The following is a 22,331-nucleotide window of genomic DNA, read 5'->3' as shown; positions in this document are numbered from 1 at the left end:
GTGGATGCGCACTGCTGAGGAGTCCCATAATAGGACGAGACGGCCGTCTAGTGCTTCCAGGTTTTCAATGGTGGTCTAGCTTCAACTGACTCATGATTTCAACTATGAAAATTTTAATATTGTGAATCAGTGGTGTAACTATGATGAAAGAATTAACCGATCGAGAAATTCAAACAATCCAACTTTAAAGCAATCTCTTAACTGATAATAACATGGTTAATAACATTTCTACACAGAACTAATGAGATTTGAAGTTGAATGGTTTTGTTGAGTACTTTTAGTTTTCTTTTTTAATACTTCGAATCAGTTTATTCAATAGAAACATTATGGACTTATCACTACATAATCCACTTTATCTGACTGGGAATAGATTCACGTAAAAAGTTATCCTTCGACTCTTCCTCACAGTTCTCGTTAACATTCCTTTTAGTGAGTTAGTTTTCTATGGGATGGGGTCGCTAACCCCATACTCAATTAATCTTGTATAAATAAGATAATCATGAACTCACAAATAAGCATTTCATATCTATCAACCCGGTTAAAGCAACGGACATTCGCTTTTCGTCCCCTTAATTTCGTAAACAACACCCCCACCACGAGAAGGCAGTGAGTAGGACTTACCTGGCAGAGGCTATATACGCGTGGCCTTATGAGAACATTTCCCCACTCTCAGCCGTACCAGGGCATTTGTATATAATAATGTCTATCATATAATTTTTTTTTAAAAGGAATATCTTAAATGATTTTACTTACTTGTTCATACCAACTGGCAAATGTTGATTCCTAATGAATAAAAATGAGATAGAATAAACAAGAAAATATACACATTACTGTAAGTAAGTGAAATAATGATTTAATAAATACATTATTGTAAACAAACACTTCTAAGGGTTAAATTCATTTGGTGTTGTTTGCTTGTCATTTAAAATTCATGTCATAGCAACAATCAGGTGACTATTAGGTATCAGTAGCTAAGTGAATAACGTGATAGCGTTTCAAGCGAAAAGTACTGGGTTCGAGTCTCAGAGTGAACATCACCTCTAAGATGCAGGTATATCCATCTGACGAGTCTCAAATAAGACGAAACACGAGTCCTGGATTCCACTACTAGTTACTATCCATCTTTGTTTAAATTTCTAAGGGTTGATACAATCCTTTTATTGTTTATATTAAACATTGTAATCAATTAGTTTCTTGTACTATATAACAACATGGGGGGTTAAGGTTATAAATAGGACGAAACGTACATCCTAGATTCCATTGTTAGTCACCATCCAACTCCTTTTAAAACAAATAAACAGGTGTATTATTTTGTACTCAAAGGGGGAGTACACTTTTTGTTAAGGATTAAGAGCTTAAATATATACTTAGAAAATAGGGAAATGATAAAAAATACTTTAACTAATCAGTGCCATTTACAAAATTCCAATCAATTTTCAATAACCTGATTAAGCAACTTAATAATCAATCACTAATTTTGGCACGTCTTCAAAAAACCTCTTGAATATCAAAGTCATAACCTAATCCTGTAAATACCTTCGATTCCTGGAAGTCAAGTAACTTTCACATTAAATCTTCTGTACTTCATCACTTTTGTTTCCCGATTGAAGTCCGAGAGTAGAAGACTTAAGAGCACTACTAAGGGGTTAGGAAGTTAGAGTCAAATCTTTCAACGTAAGGATATGTGAAAAAGTTACTACCACTTGTATTTTGAAATTGAATTTTGTTTATCTTAGTATCTAGATTCAATTGTTACTATCATTAAAATTAGCCGATTGACAAGTGATAGTGAGCTTAATACATAGTATAGAAGTGAAAATCGAACCTTCTCATAAAGAGATTCGTAGTTGAGTTATTTCAGTCAGTCAGTCATAATGCAGGAACAGGTCCAAGTTGACACACCTCATTAGCACAACAACATGAACACCAAATTCATAGAAGTAGTTACTTCAATGGTGGTAATTTATAAAAGAAAGATTGTGTATAAGGATATAATACAGGAAGAGTTAGTTTGTAGAAAGAAAGATATACAGCAATTTTAATCCCACAGTTTAAGAGAAGACAAAGAGTGTATACACCTACACCATTGTGGTCGATTTTGAGCCATGTCACACACAGTCTCCAACCATTGGTTACGATAGTCAAGCGGACCCCAACCAAGTAGTCTGCATCTAACAACATGGCTCAGACTAGAAGTTAGTGACTCCAATGACTGAAGCCACGTTTTGATTTTGCCGTCCCTAACTCTCTCCCAACCATCACCAACACTAGTTAGCATTGCTCGTCGTAGTAATCTGTGTTCAGGCATACGTAACACGTGTTCCAACCATCTCAGTCGATGAAGATTCCCTAATACTCTGCATCTAAACACAGTATTACTTACCCGGTGATCCCAGCAGATGCGAGTAATATTTCTGTAGTCAAATAATAGTAACTTACGAGTATCTTCTAATCCTAATGATCCCGTTTCGCATCCGTAAAGTAGGACAGAACGAACAGCGGTACAGTATACTCGTCCCTTAATTGATAGATGAATATCTCGCCTTCTCCATGGGTGACGTAAGTTGGCAAAAACTAAACGAGCTTTCTGAATCCGTTCAGAGATTTGATCACACGCCAACCCATTAGGGCTGATCAGACTTCGAAGATAAGTGAAGTTGTCAACATGTCGTTCGATTACTTCACTCCCTATTCTTAGTTCAAATGTTGATAATTAAGTTGTTTATTCTAGTGCAGTTAGAGGTATTTACTTTAGAAGAGCAGAATGCAATTATCAATTGGAATTGTGCATAATTTTGATGTTAGAGTTCTCTAATCTGACAAATTAAGATATTTATATCATTATCAATGGTTAGGCTTGATAATGTCAAAGCAATGTAACATTAGATGGACTGCTTATAATGAAAAAGTGATAATCTATTTGTTTGATACACCCACAATAAGAAGAAAATTGAACTTATGGCGTTTCGTGACTTTGTTTAAAAAGGTTCGTCAGGTGATAAATAAGTAATCGGAATAAGATGGTGGTTGGAGGTGGTCAACAGGAAATCCTGGACTCGGGTTTCGTATTACTTGGCACCTGTCAGCAAGGTGTACCAGTAATTTTGAGGGAACTGGTGCTTCCTGACGGGTTCGATCCTGTGTCACTTAGCTTCATAGTTAGAGACGTTACCAGTGAGCTATTCAAGCCGCGACAGACCTCCTAAAGGACTGAGATGTAGGGTTTCCAGTTGACCACTTCCAACAAACATCTTATCTCAAAATATTGGACGCAGTGTCGAGCCACCTAGACCAGTAGCCACATTGCAACTTGATCGATAGCATTCGATCAGCACTAAGAAGGGCTTGACACGTATGACATTGATTACCATCCAGTGATGAATCAATTGTGAAGTAATCGGAATCAAATTCACACGGGACAAACTAAAATGTTTATGACAATCAAGAAATATTTGATTATGCTAATATCATCTTATTAAAGATTAAAGTGAGAAAATGTATATTTGTATGCCATTCACGTATAACTGAGTGGATGTGAAAAGAGTTACACAGGCAAATTTATACACGTACATCAAATCGATAGAAACGATAACCGACAAAGTCATAATTAATGTTTACTGTTAATAATCTTAGCATATCAATGAAATTTCATAATCAATTGTCATAGACTGTAAGTATTACCATTGTATAACGGTCTAGACGAGCTCCAGGATCCTGAAGGAACAAATGGCGAATGAACCAACTGGTGGTCACCGACTACCATTCGACTGCATCTCCTGACGTTGCTATACTGCTTTGTGGATTAGACCTTTAAGTCGAAGGCTTGGGGTGTGGCCCCCTAAGAAAATTATCTGCTTCGGTCTGGGCACCCGAGCAGTATCACAGCCCTCACACAAATCAAATGAGATTTGTGTGGCACAATACTTTGAACTGACTAGGGTTAGGAATATAAACTACTGAATACAAACTTAATGATATGAGGATCAAGCTGTGATAGCGATACTCAAAAGCTTTGAGTTCAATCTAAGTTAGGTCTTGAATTCAAACTGTTTTTTAGCCCCGAAATAGAATGAAACAGTTGTCCAATGCTTCTGGACTTCTACGTAGAATCGATTTATGATGTAAAATATCATCATTTCATTTTGTCTAATTATTGTTTATGTTTACTTCAATGGTGTTCACCTCATTAAATGAGATTTATACAATACGATATGTAAATACGATTAACTAATTAAAAGGAATTTGATGATTGAAATATGTTTGACTAGACTATAATTTAAAGACAAGTCAATCAAAAGCGTTTCAGGAATTTCAAAATCATGGAGCTGATTTCGGTATCTGATGTTTACGTACAATCGGTTTACAGCGGATTTAAGAGAAGACGTTATAATTGAACAGCTACAACAAATGGGACTACTAAAACGTCCCATTATTTGTGATTGCGGTAATTAAATGACTTGTGGACATCGTGTAGACTACCGTGATGATGCCATCTTTTGATGTGATAAGTGTTGGAGGAAGAGGTCTACTAGAAGAGGAACTTTTTTCTCTCTATCCAGATTGAGAATAAAGCAAATTATGTCAATTGTTGCGAACTGGATAATAAAAGCACCAGTAACACTGGCTGAAGCTGAGTACTACAATATATATCCGGATGATTGAAGAGAGTACAGTTGCTTACATAGACTTAATCATGTGTATCATATCGCTATCCACGATTAGCATTTTGTGAACCCAACAACCGGATTGCACACATACAATATATTGAAGCTATGTAGTCGAGGCTGAAAGAGTTTTCAAAACCTTATCATGGCTCTCTCCAGAGATCGTCTATTATGGAGTCATATAGATCATTTCCTCTACCGTATGAATTACGACTTCAGAACTGTTGAATCCCTTTCTAATCTGGATAAGTTTTGGAACCATGTAAATGAAGTGTATCTACTAACTGTTCTCTGATCGGCTAATATTTCTCAAGGTCATTCAAGATTCGTTCAAAGGTTGTTCGTAAATTCTAGCCGCGCCAAAAGAAGCTAAATCTGTTATTACACTTAATTAAAATATTATTAATTATGTAATTAATTATGAATAAATTGTATAATCAATTATTATTTAGTGATACTTCATGCTAAAGGTTAAATGTATATGACACCTATTCTTCATAATTATAAGGTGGTCAACAGGAAATCCTGGACTCGGGTTTCGTGCTACTTGGCACTCGTCAGCAAGGTGTACCTGTAATCTTGAGGGAACTGGTGCTTCCTGACGGGTTCGATATGGTATTTCAGTAAGGTATTATGTGTAATATGAATAGAATTATTAATTATTATTATTATAAAAAGATAAACAATTGGATCGGAATGAATGTTTTCACAAAGAGATTGAGATCCTTATTGAACACTGATAACTAATTCATTTATTTAAATTCACTTTGTATTATTATCAGAAAGGGTTTTGTAGAGATTTTTAATAATTTTATAATTGAAAGTGTAAATCAATTGAAGCTAGACTACCATGAAAAATCTGAAAGCACTGAACTGTTGTATTGTCTTATAATGGAACTCTTCATTGGCAATGTGTAACCATAATCCTGAACTCGCGAGATTCGAACCCAGGAGCTACTAATCTCGCGCCAGAGCACTTAACCGATAGAGAAGCAGTGACCAGTGAAATTTAAACCAAGTCTGTTGTAAGATAACAACTCACTGAAGATAATTGGTGGACGGTTTCTCAAACTTCGTGGATTGGTTGAAGTTAAACATTAACACCGTTAGATGTCAGCTTGCTCAGTGGTCTATCGGTTAAATGCTCTGGCGCGAGAATGGTAGGTCCTGGGTTCGAATTTCACGAGGCGAGATCGTGGATGCGCACTGCTGAGGAGTTCCTTAATAGGACGAAACGGCCTTCCAGTGCTTCCAGGTTTTCCATGGTGGTCTAGCTTCAATTGACTCACTTTGTATTCTTTACTTGAATTCTACTATTCATGTTTAAGACTGCAGTTGATCGATCTCTTATTGACATATGTGCATCCTGTAAGGATTGCCTCGATATTACCTTAATTCACAAGCATTATAAGCAAAGATGGATAGTGAGTAAGACGTGGGTTTTGTCCTATTTAGGACTCGTCAGATGGATTTACCTTCATCTTAGGACTCAATAGTTAAGTGGATGATGCGATAACGTTTGAAGTAAACGGTAATAGGTTCCAGTCTCAGATTGAACATCAACTCTGGGATGCAGGTACAATCCATCTGACGAGTCTCAAATCAGACAAAATGCGCATCCTGGATCCCACTACTAACTACTATCCATCTTTACTTATTCTCAGTTTTGTTGAGAAAACTTTTAAAGTCATTTCACTTTCATAATCTAATAATTAATTGGACCCCAGACAGTAATTATAATCCACATAGTTCTGTTATCTTGAAGAAATCAAAAACAAAGCTTTAAACAGAAAAAGACATTAGTTCATTTGATCTCGTTAGATTCACATCAAACGATCACAACCGGTAATATTTAAGAAGTTGCTATACTTAAAGAGATTATGAGATTACATAAAATCGGCAAATAGAATGAAGAATCAGCGACACAATGACATTTATTATTTATTTAAACACATAAATATTGGTACAAGGAAGCACCAGATAAATATGCGCCTCACAAATCTCATTCGATTTGTGTGAGGGCTGTGATACTGCCCAGGTGACAAACCGAAGCAGGTAGTGTTCTTAGGGCGCCACACCCCGGAGCCTTCGACCTAAAGATCTAATCCACAAGGCAGTGGAGCATCGTGAGGAGATGCAGTCCCATGGTAGTCGGTGACCAACGATTGATTCATACTCCATTTGTTCCTCCAGTATACTAGAGTCCATGTGCACCATTGGTTTGTAATGAGGGTTTTCCAACTCCCCTAGGTGGACTTTCCGTGTTTACCAACCTGGTTAAAGCGTGGGACATTCTCTTTTCGTCCTCTCAATAGTACGAATTCCTTGGCAGAGGCTATATACGCGTAGCCATGTGAGAGCATTTCGAGAGGGAAGGTGAACTCTCCCTACTCTCGGCCGTACCAGGGCATTCGGAGGCAAAAGGTGATCATAATAAGTTTCTTAAATAAAAGTAAAACAAAGAATCACAAATTACATAATCAACCCTTGTATAGAAAAAGAATCTGTTAGAAAGTATAATCATTATACAGAACGCAAAAAAAAATAATAACACTTACAAGATAATGATAACTTGGAAAAAATGCCACAATACCATCTGGAACAACAGCAGATAATTGTGCTAATAAATGACCATAATTACGTATAACGGCTGGATAAGATTTTGTAAGGGAAGAGAAGAAAATAACATTCAATGAGTGTGTACTGCTGAAGATTCTTATAGTGAGACAAAACAGTTATCCGATGCTCCCTAATTTTCAAAGGTATACAAACTGAGATCGATATATGATGAATATAGTCTACAAATTAGACCTAACCTTATAAAATTCCTTCAACTAAATGTTAAAATACACGAAGTGTAAAGGTAATCAAATTATATCATAAGATAAGGGTGATTATAAATGATTTTTGTGTGGGCTATGATACTGCCCGTAAGCCCAGACTGAAGCTGGTGGTTTTCCTAGAGAGCGACACCCGGAGCCCTCGACCTAAAAGTCTTATTTACAAAGCAGTGTAGTGAACAGAACACTAGTTGGGGACAATCGAATGTATTTAAGCAAAAATTACAGACTATCTCAATAAATTCTGATTACCAAACAATGATCAGTCAATTTGCAAATTAACAGCCAATTGTTTCAATCTTCACTGTTTCTTCTCTTATTCCATTGCTCATGAATATTCCAGACGTTTGCGTTTCATTTCAGTTCTTTCCTCATCGGTCTTCTGCCAAAATACATTCTATGTCTGACCCACACCATATACTACTTATATGGATATAAGTAGACCACACCACAGCAGTAGAACAACGTAAAGAGATGCAGTCCCATGGGGGCCAGTGACCAATAATTGGTTTATACTCTATTTGTTCCTTTAGGATCATCATTAGTTTGCAATGAGAGTTTTCTAACTCCCCTGGGTGGATCCTCCCTGTCTACCAACCCAGTTAAAGCGCCTGACATTCAGTTTTCGTCCTCTCAATTTCGTAAACAACAGTAATGTTGTGAGAAGGTAGTGAGTAGAACTTGCGTGTCAGTGGGTGTATACGCGTGGCCATGTGAGAGCATCTGGAGAGGGAGATTTGACTTTCCCCACCCTCATCCGTACTAGTGCATTTGGAGGCATAAAAGAATATACCAATAAAATGAGTTTAAGACTGTCAGAAACAAATAGGTATTCAATCCTTAAACCTTAACTAGTGGTCAAATTAAGTGAGGTGATTATCATGACTAATGGTTGAAGATGTTGAGTGACAGTATTCAAAATTGGTTACAAATGGAGCATAGGCATTTCCGTTGATCATTCGTTAAACAATGAAAATCATCGTTCAGTTTTCTAGTTTACTAATTCATTCTTTCTTCTTACGGCAAGTTGATTATGGTAGACGTTTATAACTGGGATTTGTTTTGATAATTTCACCACGTCCTGATACGGTGTGGCAACATGAACTGATGCACACATGTATGTTCCTTACGATTGATTGAAATAATCGAAAAAAGATTAACGTGATAGAATATGAGGGAGATTTCATATGTATATGTTTAAGATAATTGTCCCAATGTAGTGTGTGCTACTTAAATCGACATAAGTAGTTAACATCGTGAATCAGAAGTAGACTATCTGACAGCAGAAGATTGAGAAGATTCAGAAGAACAGAAACAGAAAGGAATTCGTATGGAGATGAAGGAACTGTGAAGTCTCAGACGACTGATTGACATTCGCAAAGGAACAGACAAGTTTGATTGATATTTTGCAAATTAAATATTTACTGTTTGGTTCTCAGATTTTACTAAGATGTTCTGTAATTCTATGCTCAACTACATTCGATTGTCCTCACTGGTGTTGGTGTTCACTACACTACTACTTACATTGAAATACATTAGACCAATTTTAAATTATAAACTGAACAATTGGACCATACTGACAGCTAAATTGATATCATCTAAAACACTGCAACCAGTAGTATGCAGACACCTATCTATTCAGATAAGTAAATTTCCTAACTTTCACCGACGGCTTGTTTATAGGAAAATAGGATCATGTCAGTCTGCTAAGATTACTTCTCATTTCTCTGACGTAAAATGAATACCATACATAATAACTTTGTTCATCAAGTGATTACGTGACATTTAGGAGGCCTGTATGTGATTGCATAGCATCAACGTCTTCAGGCAACAAATCTGCACCAAAAACATACATTTCCTTTCAGAATAACTTACACTGTGTCAATGCCATCAAAGTTCGAAGAGAATTGGTGATGATCATCATTTGTTGAAAAAAATGGGTAGAAATGGTTGTATGTACTCAATTTAAGATAACTTTGTCAAGATGTTAGCTATATGAATTGTCGGGTATAGCCCTGTCTAATAACTGATGCTAAAGCATATTTAATATCTAATAACTTTAAAATGACCATAATATCATAAAAGACAACAACGACCGTTGATGTATTACACATATTATCGTGATTTGGCAAGATGAAAACGTAGAACTTCGTACGTACGTACATCAATTCGAGTTGCCACACCACATCAACACAGATGCAGTTGTCAATTCAAATCCCATAGTGGTAGAAGTAGTAAGAGTATAAGCAGTATTCCAAAAGACTAGGGTTTGAAGATGTTATTGAAGGAATATAATCCAGTGAAATAAATTTGGAAAGAGAAAAAAGATAGGGACATGGAGAACTCAGAAGAGTAGAATTTGGGAGAACCCATAGAGTGGATGCTCCTTCACCATTGTAAACGATTTTCAGTCATGTCATTCAAGGTCTCTAACCATCGATTGCTATCATCTCGCGAATCCCAACAAGGTAGTCTACACTTACCAGCATGACTCAGTTCAGTTGCCAGTGACTTCATGGATTTGTGCCACATTTTGGTCTGGCCGCCCCTAGCTCTCTTCCAACCTACTCCTACACCATAAAACATTGCACGTCGGGGCAGTAAGTAATATTATAAATTTCGTTATAAATATTACAACATCTTTCTAGGTACTTGGCAGGAATAATATTAAGTTAAATATTAACGTTTTGAAACAATGTTCAATGAAAAAGAAATTTTCCTACTTAAGATTTTGATTTATGTTACTATATAGTCACACAAACTTGATTAAACAATCTATCCTGTTGTTGAGCAAATCAACACAAACCTCTTTGATAAGTGGGTCAGTGAGACATAACATTCTAGATGGGTAACAACCATAATGACCGTTTTATGAGCTATTAACTACCTGGACTTAGTATCTGAATGATTAACGTGTTGAGCTTTTGAAGCAAAACGTACTTAGTTTGGGTTCCGTTGTGAACGTCAACATTGAGATGCGGATCCATTCGACTGACGAGTATCGAATATGACAAAACTTGTATGATGGATTCAACCGCTAGTCAATTTTACGATCGACTGATTACTGAGTAGTGATCAATGTCATATATCAAGTTCTTTATAGTGATGATTGAGTTTTATCGAGCAAGTTGCAGTGTGGTTACTAGTCCAAGTAACTCGATATCACATGCACTATGTTGAGATGCAAGGTGTTAGAAGTAGCCGATAGGACATCCTGGACCTAGGTGCCAACTTACTTAGACTAGTGGTTACATTGCAATTTGATCGATAGAGGTCGATCATCACTAAGAAGGACTTGGACATACATGAAATTAGTCACTTCCCAGTGATTAAACATTTGTCAATACATATCAGTCCTACAGATTAGTTGTGGCGCAAGTAGCTCAGTAGTAATGTATCTGACCGTAAAGCTAATGGTACAGTATTGAGTCTATCAGGTAGCATCAGTTCTATCAGAATTACAGGTACAACTTGTTGAGGAAGGTCAAATAGCACGAAGCCTAAATCCAGGGTTTCCTGACAACTACTTCCAACCACTGCCCTACTGATAATTACTGCCCAAATTTACTATAAGTAATTAGCTGTTTTAGTTCTTAACATTCATATTGCAGAGGCTGTTATTGGTGTTCTGGACTTAACTGGCTGAGCTAGGCAGAAAGCAGGACTTATAAGTACTCAAGACTGTTCATACGGCCTTTGTGTATCATAGCTCTGATCGATAATTCGCTTTCACGTTGGAGGGAATCGGCACGTTCATATACTAAACAGGGCACGTATGCACTCATGCAATCGATATAACAATTGGCGACGGGGTCCGATCGTTCAAGTATTCTAGTAGTACGCGGCATAGCAAGAATTAAGCTCTAGATATAACAAATACAGTCAACATGGATTTCATTTTTAATCTACTCATGCATATATGAAGATTATTGTGATTAGATTATATGTGAATAAATTGAAAAACGTAAGAACAAATAAATTAAATCACTAACCAACATCTTGTCGACTTTCAAATTTTGTTGTCATTGGAACTTGATCGTTACCTTTGGATACAATCTGTTGTATGTAACACAAATAACAAGAAGGTGTATACACAACTATTATACATAATATGAATAAAAAAAGCTTACATAAATAGATGCCCCCGAATGCCCTAGTATGGTTGAGGGTGGAGAGAGTCAGCTCTTGCCCCAGAAATGTTCTCACATGCCACGTGTATACAGCCACTGCCATACAAGTCCTACTCACTACCTTCTTACGGCATTACTGTTGTTTACAAAATTGAGAGGACGAGAAGCGAATGTTCGGCGCTCTAACCAGGTTGGTGGCTATGGAGGATCCACCCAGGGGAGTTGGAAAACCCTCATTACAAACTAATGGTGTACATGGGCTCCAGTATCCTGAAGAAACAAATGGAGTATGAACCAACTGTTGCTCACCGACTGCCATGGGACTGTATCTCCTCACGATGCTCCACTACCTTGTTGATCAGACCTTTAGGTCAAAGGCTCCGGGGTGTGGCGCCTAAGAAAACCATCAACTTCAGTTTGGGCACCTAGGTAGTATCACATCCCTCACACAAATCAAATGAGATTTGTGAGGCGCATATTTATCTGGTGATTCCTTACACCAATATTTATGTGTTTAAATAAATAAAATATACTTTCATCAATCCTTATATTAAGCACCTGAAATACTAACTTTCACCACACTATCAATCTTGACTTCTTAACAAATATAAAACAAAGGTGGTAATACAACTGAAGCTTTGCTTTAATACTAGTTCAGGTGTTGAAACCAACGATTATTTATATGATCTTAATAAGGAACCCTTAAGTAATGAAAACTTATTGAAAAGATACGAAAATCAATAATGTTAAGTGAATAAGATCAAACAAGATTAAGAACGAGAACAAATACGTTGACAAATGATAATGATTGAGCGCTTTCCAGTTTCCATGAGATTGGTCACCACCTTTTAATGACTTTAATGTCACTTAAAAGAGTGGTTGTATTACAAAAGTGACCAAATGAACTGATTATTAACTATATATAGTTGAGATCATGAGTCCATTGAAGCTAGACCACCATGGAAAACCTGGAAGCAATGGATGGCCGTTTCTTTCTATTGTGGGACTCCTCAGCAGTGCGAACCCACGATTCCGCCTCGCGAGACTCGAACGAAGGACCTACCAGTTTGCGCCAAAGCACTTAACCTCTAGTGACTGGCTCCATGAGGTAATTCCTGGATTTCTAGTGAAAAGTCGAGACCAGTAGAGCTAATCCATGTCAGGTAGAGACAGGTATCTACCTCAGTACAGTGGAAGTTGGTCGCACAATTTCGTGGATCGGTTGAGGTTAGACATTACCACTTTTGGATGCCGGCTTACTCAGTGGTCTGTCGGTTATGTGCTCTGGCGCGAGACTGATAGGTCCTGGGTTCGAAACTCGCGAGGCGGGATCGTGAGTGCGCAATGCTGAGGAGTCCCACAATAGGGACGAGACAGCCGTTCAGCGCTTCCAATCCAATGTAAGCACAAGTTTTCCCGCCCGCTCAAGACTCTTAGTAAGAAAAAACAGGAAATAATATATAAAACAAACATCATGATTTATATATGACCTGATATTAGGGAACGGTTATTTGAACCATCTTTAAAAATCAATTTCCCAGACTCTATATTTGTTCTAATCACGTCAGATATTATAAGAGTATTATCAACGAAGTGAAGTAACCTATGCAAATTTATAACGGTTGCATTACAAGACCGCAATTTTTTGGACAGCTAACGTCATTTAAATTCACTTAGTATTGTTTGTTTGAATCTTCCCATTGATGTTTTAGGACTTCAACTGGTCAGTCTCTTATTAGCATATGTGCATACTGTGCGTATTGCCTCGATATGGCCTTAATTCATAAGCATTATAAGCAAAGATGGATAGTGGTTAACAGTGGAATCCAGTTTGATGCGCGTTTCATCCTATTTGGGACTCGTCAACTGGATGTACCTACATCTCAGAGTTGATTTTCGCTCTGGGACTGGAATCCAGTACCTTTCTCTTCAGCTACTAAGTGGATTTAAACTTCACCCCATTGCACAAGCAAATGGCTATCAGGACTCAGTAGCTGAGTGGATAACGCGATGGCGTTTGAAGCGAAAGTTACTGGGTTCGAGTCTCTGAGTGAACATCAACTCTGACATGCAGGTACATCCAGCTGACGAGTCTCAAATAGGACGAAACGCGCCTTGTCCTGGATTCCACTGCTAGCCACTATCCATCTTTGCTTACGTCATTTACCTTCAACAGTCGTTTTTCCCAAAGGCATAATAAAATAGAAAGTGTTCAAAATTTGTTGTGTCCTGGCTTTCCAGAAATTACCTCTTAAAATTAGTTACTAGGGGGAGAAGCTGATTATGAATAATGCAAGGATACTATTAAAGATTGTTACATTTTATAGTTTACATTATGGACTGATCATAGTTAGACATCATAGAGATCATAACACAATGAATAAACAAGCAAACATCATATTACAACTTACCATTGGAAGAACACAATTACGAGCTAATGTCATGGTAAAAGATACTGTATTGACAGGATGAAAATCTAATATACGTGGATACATTTCCAGCGGTGAAAGTGTCTACAAAAAAAACATAAAAATAGATACGTTGCAAAAACAATTAAACTACTAGTTATGTAAGTTTTCAACTTATATAACATAGTTGGAAGCGTGAGTCAATTGAAGCTAGACTACCATAGAAAACCTGGAAACACTGGACAACCGTTTTATCCTATTATTATTAGGAGTCCCACAATAGGACGAAACGGCCGTCCAGTGTTTCCAGGTTTTCCATGGTGGTCTAGCTTCAATTGACTCACGCTTTCAATTATGAAAAAAATACTAAATCTCCACAAAACCCCCTCTGATAATTTATATAACATAGATAGATAGATAGTTGAAAAAATTTGGAGCAGTGGCTAATTGGTTGAAATGTTCTACTTTTACCCACTAAGTTTCAGTTTCGAACCTAGCCCCATCTATTTGGGTTTAGGCGACCCTTTAGTACTTTGTTAGCCATTACATCTAGAATGTGAAGTGAGATCAAATACACGAATCTGTTGGAGTTTTGTTCTCTGAGCTAGATGGTTTGGTCGTGGAGCTTTCATCATCCTTCTGAACGACATCATCAGCACAAACTTCGGGTAGAAGTGAAGTGTACCTGATAAGTCAGTAAATAATAACAGTCGTTTGTAAATGTAATCACAAGATATATCCTATAAATGGTGGTCGTGTAAACTAATGGCCATAAAAGATGAAGAACACTGACATTAATAAGAAAAAAATGGGAATAAACAGTCAACCATCACTACAGTAAATGATTATAACAATTGAAGAAAAGGATTACAAATACCTTAATTACATGTAAAAATTAACCGGTTAGTTCAGATAAATAAAACAGTTGTGAGGGAATTTTTTAAATCATAAACAAGAAGAATCCAGGTTGATGTTACAGAGTACACGGATGTTTCATTGAAATTATATCTGAGAATGGTTATCATTTAAACTGATATCACCATAACACACCATTGAAGATAAGGGATTATTGGGCAGCTGTTTAGGCGGTAAACTGGGACTATTTAACCGTGCATACCCAAGATATTATGTATGATCAAGCTAAGATCTCATGATGAGCGAATTTCCATTCAGCCAATGAAGAAAGAAAATACATAGCTATAGTCAGTCAGTCAGCTACAACGTAGGACCAGGCACATTTATGCATCGGTCCACGTTACCATACCTCACTCATTAGCACAACAAGATCAACACTGGATTCATAGAAGTAGTTAATATGGTGGTGGTAATATATAAAAGATAGATTGTATATAAGGATATAGTATAGGAAGGAAGAAAGTTATGAAGCAATTTTAATCTCAAGGTTTAAGGGAAGATAAAGAGTGTATACACCTACACCATTGTGATCGATTCTGAACCATGTCACACATAGTCTCCAACCATTGGTTACGATAGTTACGCGGACCCCAACCAAGTAGTCTGCATCTACCAACATGGCTCAGACTAGAAGTTAGTGACTTCAAGCACTGATGCCACGCTTTGGTTTGGCCGCCCCTAACTCTCTTCCAACCATCCTCAATACTAGTCAGCATAGCGTATCGTGGTAACTAGTGTTTAGGCATACGTAACACGTAGCCCAAGCATCTCAGTTGATGAAGATTCATGACCTCATCAACTGATTTACACAGCTATAGTTAATCACTGAAATGATGTGAAAGATTTGCAACTCAGCTGGATACGTTCAATGTTGTAGAGTTCTCTGAGTTTATAGCATCTAGTACCATTTCATGCCTACGTGAAATATTCTAGCTATTGGATGGACAATTCATATAATATTCTGAGTCATTATGTACATATAGTTGATCGTGCCAGTTATCCCTACTTGTAACCTTAATTGCCATTACATCAGCGTACTTGTGCGAGTTTGTTTATCACCTATTCTATTCGTAACATGTATTCAGCTTACTTTTCCCATTTGATGATAAATGTTGATTCATGCTGGATAAAATTGAATAGGCACATTTGCCTTATCCGATTCTCATCTCTTTGTCTGCCTACCGAAATGAATGTGTGAATTATAAACATATGGAACATTCATATTCGATCAGTTGAGTGCAATTACCATTTGGTCGACTTCTAATTAGTTCAATACATTATTTTTCTCTTCTAACTGATATAGGTGTGGTTTCTCAGTTTTAGCTGATGGTATTGAGATGGTGATAAATCATATCGACACTCCTATTTGACGTTAAACAACGATGTAGTATCATCAACTGTATATATGCAGAAAACAGATTTGAAGCTGAGTATATAAACACTCATATACTTTTTTGTTCAGATTCTTATATTGGATTTCCATATAATTCTCCAATACTCCAATACAATACAGCATGCACCTATCAAATAACACTTGATGGAGACGCTTTGGAGGATGTGAAAACCTTTACATATCTGGTCAGCATCATTGATGAATACGGTAGAACTGATGCAAATGTGAAGGCACAGATCGGCAAAGTAAGAGAAGCATACTTACAACTGAAGAACATCTGGAACTCAAAACAATTGTCAACCAACACCAAGGTTAGAATTTTCAATACAAATGTCAAGACAGTTCTACTGTATGGGGCGGAGACGTGGAGAACTACGAAAGCCATCATTCAGAAGATACAAGTGTTTATTAACAGTTGTCTATGCAAAATACTTCGGATCCGATGGCCAGACACTATCAGCAACAAGGTACTGTAGGAGACAACAAACCAGATTCCAGTGGAGGAAGAAATCAGTAAGAAGAGCTGGGAGTGAATTGGACACACTTTGAGGAAAGCACCCAATTGCGTCACAAGACAAGCCCTCACATGGAATCCTGAAGGCCAAAGGAGAAGAGGAAGATCAATAACAGATAACGCCGAGAAATAGGGACAGACATGAGAAGAATGAACAACAATTTGATAGAACTGGGAAGGAAGGCCCAGTACAAAGTGGGTAGGAGAATGCTGGTCAGCGGCCTATGCTCCTTTGGGAGTAGCAGGCGTAAGTAAGTAATGTATGAAGGGTTAAAAAGATGAAGGAAGTTCGCTCCCTCCTCTTAACTAACGCACAAACTTGATTGATCGCTGAAGTTCAAATAGGTAACTTTAAATTAACATTTTAGAAAAAAACAAAGATGCAATAAAGAAACGAACAAAAAAGGAAGAAAGGAAACGAGAAAACTTACACCGGAAGTAATAATTACACTGGTAAATCGTGACATAATTGGTCGTATCGGTAAACTGGCATCCATACAATGAAAATATAATACTGGATTGATGATAGTTGGTTTACGTTCATCAAATGGTTCAATGATCAGACAAAAACCTTGTTAGGAGAAGAAAAAAAGTGATAAATAATGAGTAAATTTATATCAGAAGGGGTTTTGTGAAGATTTCAGTATTTTTCATAGTTGAAATCATGAGACAATTGAAGCTAGACCACCATGTAAAACCTAGAAGCACTGGACGGCTGTTTCGTCCTATTGTGTGACTCCTCAGCAGTGCGCATCCACTATCCCGCCTCGCGAGATTTCAACCCAGGACCTATCAGTCTCGGGCGCGAACGCTTAACCTCTAGACTACTGAGTCGGCCGGCATTCAACGGTGTTAATGTCTAACTTCAACCAATCCACGAAGTTGAGCAACCGTTCATCAATTGTCTCCCAATTATCTCCCAACAGACGTGGGTGAACTCCACTGGTCACTGCTTCCCACTAGAACTCCTGGATTTACCTCTCGAAATCAGTAACTAGTAAGCATATGATTATAATTATTACAAGACGAAATGTGCTTTCTTGGTTCTATTGTGAATCACGTTTTATCTATTATATCTGAACCATTAATCACAATTATTAGACAGGAAAGAAGTTTAGACTTATTTACAGGTTTCACATCAACAGTAAACGACTTCATAGACTGGTGTCATGTCTTGATTTCAGAAAACTCCTTCAGAGTTCCGTATCTAAATGATCATCAAATATTGTAGATTCACTTTGAGCTTTCTAAATATTAACCTATGAGCGTCAATATCTTGACTTACTTAAGTTTTAAGAAGTAGACTACTAACAAATTAAAAAGTAGTATACATACACTGAATGTAAACTATATAAGATCACTACTCACCTCGAGTGTATGTAGATACAAGTGTTGCAAAATTACATAACAAAGTTAAACTAGAAAAATTGGCATAATCTGCTAATTCTAAAGTATGAAGCAAGGAACGTAATCTTTCCGCACAGAATCTAGAAAACGCAAAAACAAACAGTGGGATACATTTGTTGGTTAGAAAAGAAAAAAATTGACATAGATAATAATGGATTAGAGGCGGTTTTTGTGGAGAATTTAGTATTTTTTATGGTTTAAATCATGAATCGATTGAAGCTAGACCACCATGAAAAACTTGGAAGCACTGGACGTCCGTTTCATCCTATTATGGGACTCCTCAGCAGTGCGCATCCACGATCCCGATGATAATGACAAGATCTACGCAGTTACTTCCTGAAGTATTGAAATACTGATTTCTGTTGATTTCAATGACATCTCACCCCGAATATAATGATGAGACTAGTCAACGAGTGATTTTCGAGGTGAACTATAGAGTTTTAAGTAAACTAATCAGCATCAAACGACATATCTATGTACAGTAACCTACGACTACTGTTGTGACTGCTATGATCTAAACACAAGTTTGATCCATTACAGAAGAAACTTAAGTCAAGAAAAAATATCCCTATTATAATTATAAAGGTAAATAACAACATGGAAAAGCATAGAAGCAACCGACGAAAGTTCTAATGAGAAGCCGTGGCCAGTAGAGTTCAGCTATGTTGCGTATTAGGCATTTATCTACTAATAGCATTGCAGAAAATCAAGATTTGATTGAGATCTAAAATGTAAATTATTGTATGCCAACTTAGCTGTTTAAATGTTAAGCACTCGCTGTAAGACTGGAAGATCCTGGGTTCGATCCTCATGAGGTTGTGCGTGAGAACTGCAGAGGAGTCCATATTAGGACGAATAAGCTATTCAATACTTGATGGCTTTCAATGATTGCCTGACTTAGGTTAGAGCATGATTGAAATCATAAATCGTGGTTAGTGAAAGGATGATTTTAAATTGGAAATATAAACCAATGAAATGTCAGTCAGTCAGTCACCAACGAACAACTTCGTACGTACGTACATCAGTTCGAGTTGCCATACCACCCTGTACACAGAGATGCAGTTGTCAATTCAAATCCCATAGTGATAGAAGTAGTAAGAGTATAAACAGTAATCCGAAAGATTGGGGATAGGAGATGTTATTGAAAGAGTATAATCCAGCGAAATAAATTTGGAAAGAGAAAAAGGATAGGGACATGAAGAATTAAGAAAATTAGAATTTGCAGAGCACAAAGAGTGGATGTACCTACGCCATTGCAAACGATTTTGAGTCATGTCATTCAAGGTCTCTAACCATCGACTTCTATCATCTCTCGGATCCCAACCAGGTAGTATAAACCTACCAACATGGCTCAGTCTACTTGTCAGTGACTTCATGGATTTGTGTCAGGTTTTGGTCTGGCGGCCCTTAGCTTTCTTCCAATCTACTCCTACACCAATGAAATGTGGGTCAGAGAAAATGAAATGACAAAGACAAATAATAGGATAGCAAGATTCGGTCAATCCAAAATAACAGAGCAAAGCCTACTGAGTACATTCATTAGTGAATAGTGTGCATACTGGAACAAATGAACAGTTTATTGTTTGTCAAATAAGTAAAACAAAAAGATATGGATTTACTGCTATCATTATATTCTTATACAGTTGGTAAGTATTGATTTTGTCGTTATGATTACGGCAGAAAAAAAAGACTGAATAAAGTATCCAAGTCTTTTCGGTTGTTACAAGCAAAACAATTTGCAGTTCCTTTCTATTTATTAAGTTTTGTATACAACCAATTGGTCAAATGAATACATCAGCTAAAGTAAACTAATCTAGCATTATCAGAAGGGAGTCTTGTGGAGATTTTAGTAATTTTATACAGTTGAAATCATGAGTCAATTGAAGCTAGACCACCATGGAAAACCTGGAAACACAGGACGGCTAAGGAGTCCCACAATAGGACGAAACGGCCGTCTAGTGTTCATGTTCGTTTGGCTTTTGCCAACTTACGTCACCTATGGCGAAGACGAGATATCCGTCTATCAATTAAGGGACGAGTATACTGCTCAGCAGTTCGCTCTGTTCTATTTTACGGCTGCGAAACGTGACCGTTGACAGTAGAAGATACTCGTAAGTTATTAGTATTTGACCACAGATATCTTAGAAATATTGCTTGCATCTGCTGGGATCACTGGGTAAGTAGTAGTGAGGTTAAACACAGGGTATTAGGGAATGATGGTAAATCATTTGATGAGGTCATGAATCTTCATCGACTGAGATGGTTGGGCTACGTGTTACGTATGCCTAAACACTAGTTACCACGACACGTTATGCTGATTAGTATAGGGGATGGTTGGAAGAGAGTTAGGGGCGGCCAAACCAAAACGTGGCATCAGACCACAAAGTCACTAACTTTTAGTCTGAGCCATGTTGGTAGATGCAGACTACTTGGTTGGGGTCCGCGTAACTATCGTAACCAATGGTTGGAGACTATGTGTGACATGGTTCAGAATCGATCACAATGGCGTCGGTGTATACACTCTTTATCTTTCCTTAAACCTTGAGATTAAAATTGCTTCATAACTTATTTTCCTTCCTATACTATATCCTTATATACAACCTATCTTTTATATATTACCACCACTAAATCAACTACTTTTATGGATTTGGTGTTCATCTTGTTGTGCTAATGAGTGAGGTATGGTAACGTGGACCGATGCATAAATGTGCCTGGTCCTACGTTGTAGCTGACTGACTGACTGACATATCATTTAGAGGATCCTATTAACTGTAACATTAGCGAAATCCTAATAACAATGTTCCGTTTTTGGTTTAGCCTTTGACATACATTTGAAAAATGAACGATATGGATCAAAACTTAAGTAACAATCATATTTCATGGGTGATCAATCGATTAAAGAGTATATAACTGCTAATGCAAATGAAATGGATCAGTTATAATGTTAAACGAAAATGATCCTACCATATACATAAAATAAGAATGAATTACAGTTATATATAATGTAATTGTTAATTCAATACAAAGTACCTCACTAACAAATAAGGAATAAGAACTTACTGTAGTGGTTTACGATCAACACAAACCTTTTCTAGACAATCACGTAAGAATGCTACTGGAGTCTCATGAACCACATGAGCTATACGTAAACGTAATTTTACATATTCTAAAAATCGACGAAGAAACGACAAGAAACTGTCTGCACTTCGAAGTGATCCTGGTATTGATTCTTGAAGTATATCGTCTGGTAAAGCTATGTTTAGGAAGAATAACATGGAGAGATGGGTTTGAATACTAGATATATAACTTCAGAAATACACTCTTAAGAAATGTCCACACGTTATACATACATAAGACATTTTTGTTATGGGCCAAAAACCTGATATTGTATTTTAATTGCTTTCCCGTTTGTATGAAACTCATTAAGTGCTTACTCTCAATTCCCATTCCCTTCCTCCGTCCAACTAACCAACTATGGTCGAACTTTGAATCACATGAATAATAATTGCTCTCGGTGGGACATTCTTTATCGTCCCTGAAAATCTAAATTTCAAAATTATTTTTCCTTTTTTATTCTGAAAATTTATTTGTTCTCAAGTAATACTATATACGCCCAATCTTGTTTACCACAACCACTACTACTTACCCCAAATGCCCTGGTACGGCTGAGGGTGGGGAAAGTCAGGTCTCCGCCAAATGTTCTCATGAGGCCACGTGTGTACAGCTACTCCCACACAAGTCCTACTCACTGCCTTCTCGTGGCATTACTGTTGTTTACGAGATTGAGAGGACGAAAAGAGAATGTCCGTTGCTCTAACCGGGTTAGTGAACACGGAGGGTACACCTAGGGAAGTTAGAAAACCCTGATAACAAACCAATGGTGCACATGGGATCCAGGATCCAGAAGGAATAAATGGTGTTAAAAAAAGAAAAGTTTAAATAGGAAGAAACGTAAATATATTTTAGTTATGATGCTACTCAATACTCAAGACAACAAACAAAATGTGATCCTATGCAAAATAAAAGTAAATTTCTGTACAGGAGGTCAGATTAATCCTAG

The 22,331-nt window shown here is 37.1% G+C and overlaps 1 protein-coding gene across 1 annotated transcript in view; it reads right to left on the bottom strand.

Moving 5' to 3' along the window:
* The window catches only part of Smp_199100 (DNA repair helicase rad3/xp-d, putative), a gene marked incomplete at both ends in the record, with an annotated part of 51,580 nt that overhangs the window by 23,959 nt on the left and 5,290 nt on the right, over window positions 1-22,331 (bottom strand). Inside the window, 7 exons of the mRNA XM_018792821.1 lie at window positions 754-783; window positions 7,223-7,314; window positions 11,497-11,560; window positions 14,046-14,147; window positions 17,296-17,435; window positions 18,233-18,351; window positions 21,332-21,524. Of these exons, the coding sequence (XP_018647197.1) occupies window positions 754-783; window positions 7,223-7,314; window positions 11,497-11,560; window positions 14,046-14,147; window positions 17,296-17,435; window positions 18,233-18,351; window positions 21,332-21,524 (740 nt within the window). The remainder of the gene's footprint in view (window positions 1-753; window positions 784-7,222; window positions 7,315-11,496; window positions 11,561-14,045; window positions 14,148-17,295; window positions 17,436-18,232; window positions 18,352-21,331; window positions 21,525-22,331) is intronic.

The sequence above is a fragment of the Schistosoma mansoni genome (assembly GCF_000237925.1).
Source record: "Schistosoma mansoni, WGS project CABG00000000 data, supercontig 0208, strain Puerto Rico, whole genome shotgun sequence".
In the NCBI taxonomy this organism is placed as follows: domain Eukaryota; kingdom Metazoa; phylum Platyhelminthes; class Trematoda; order Strigeidida; family Schistosomatidae; genus Schistosoma; species Schistosoma mansoni.
Note: the sequence above shows the minus strand (reverse complement) of the source record. Positions and strands in the feature narration are given on the sequence as shown.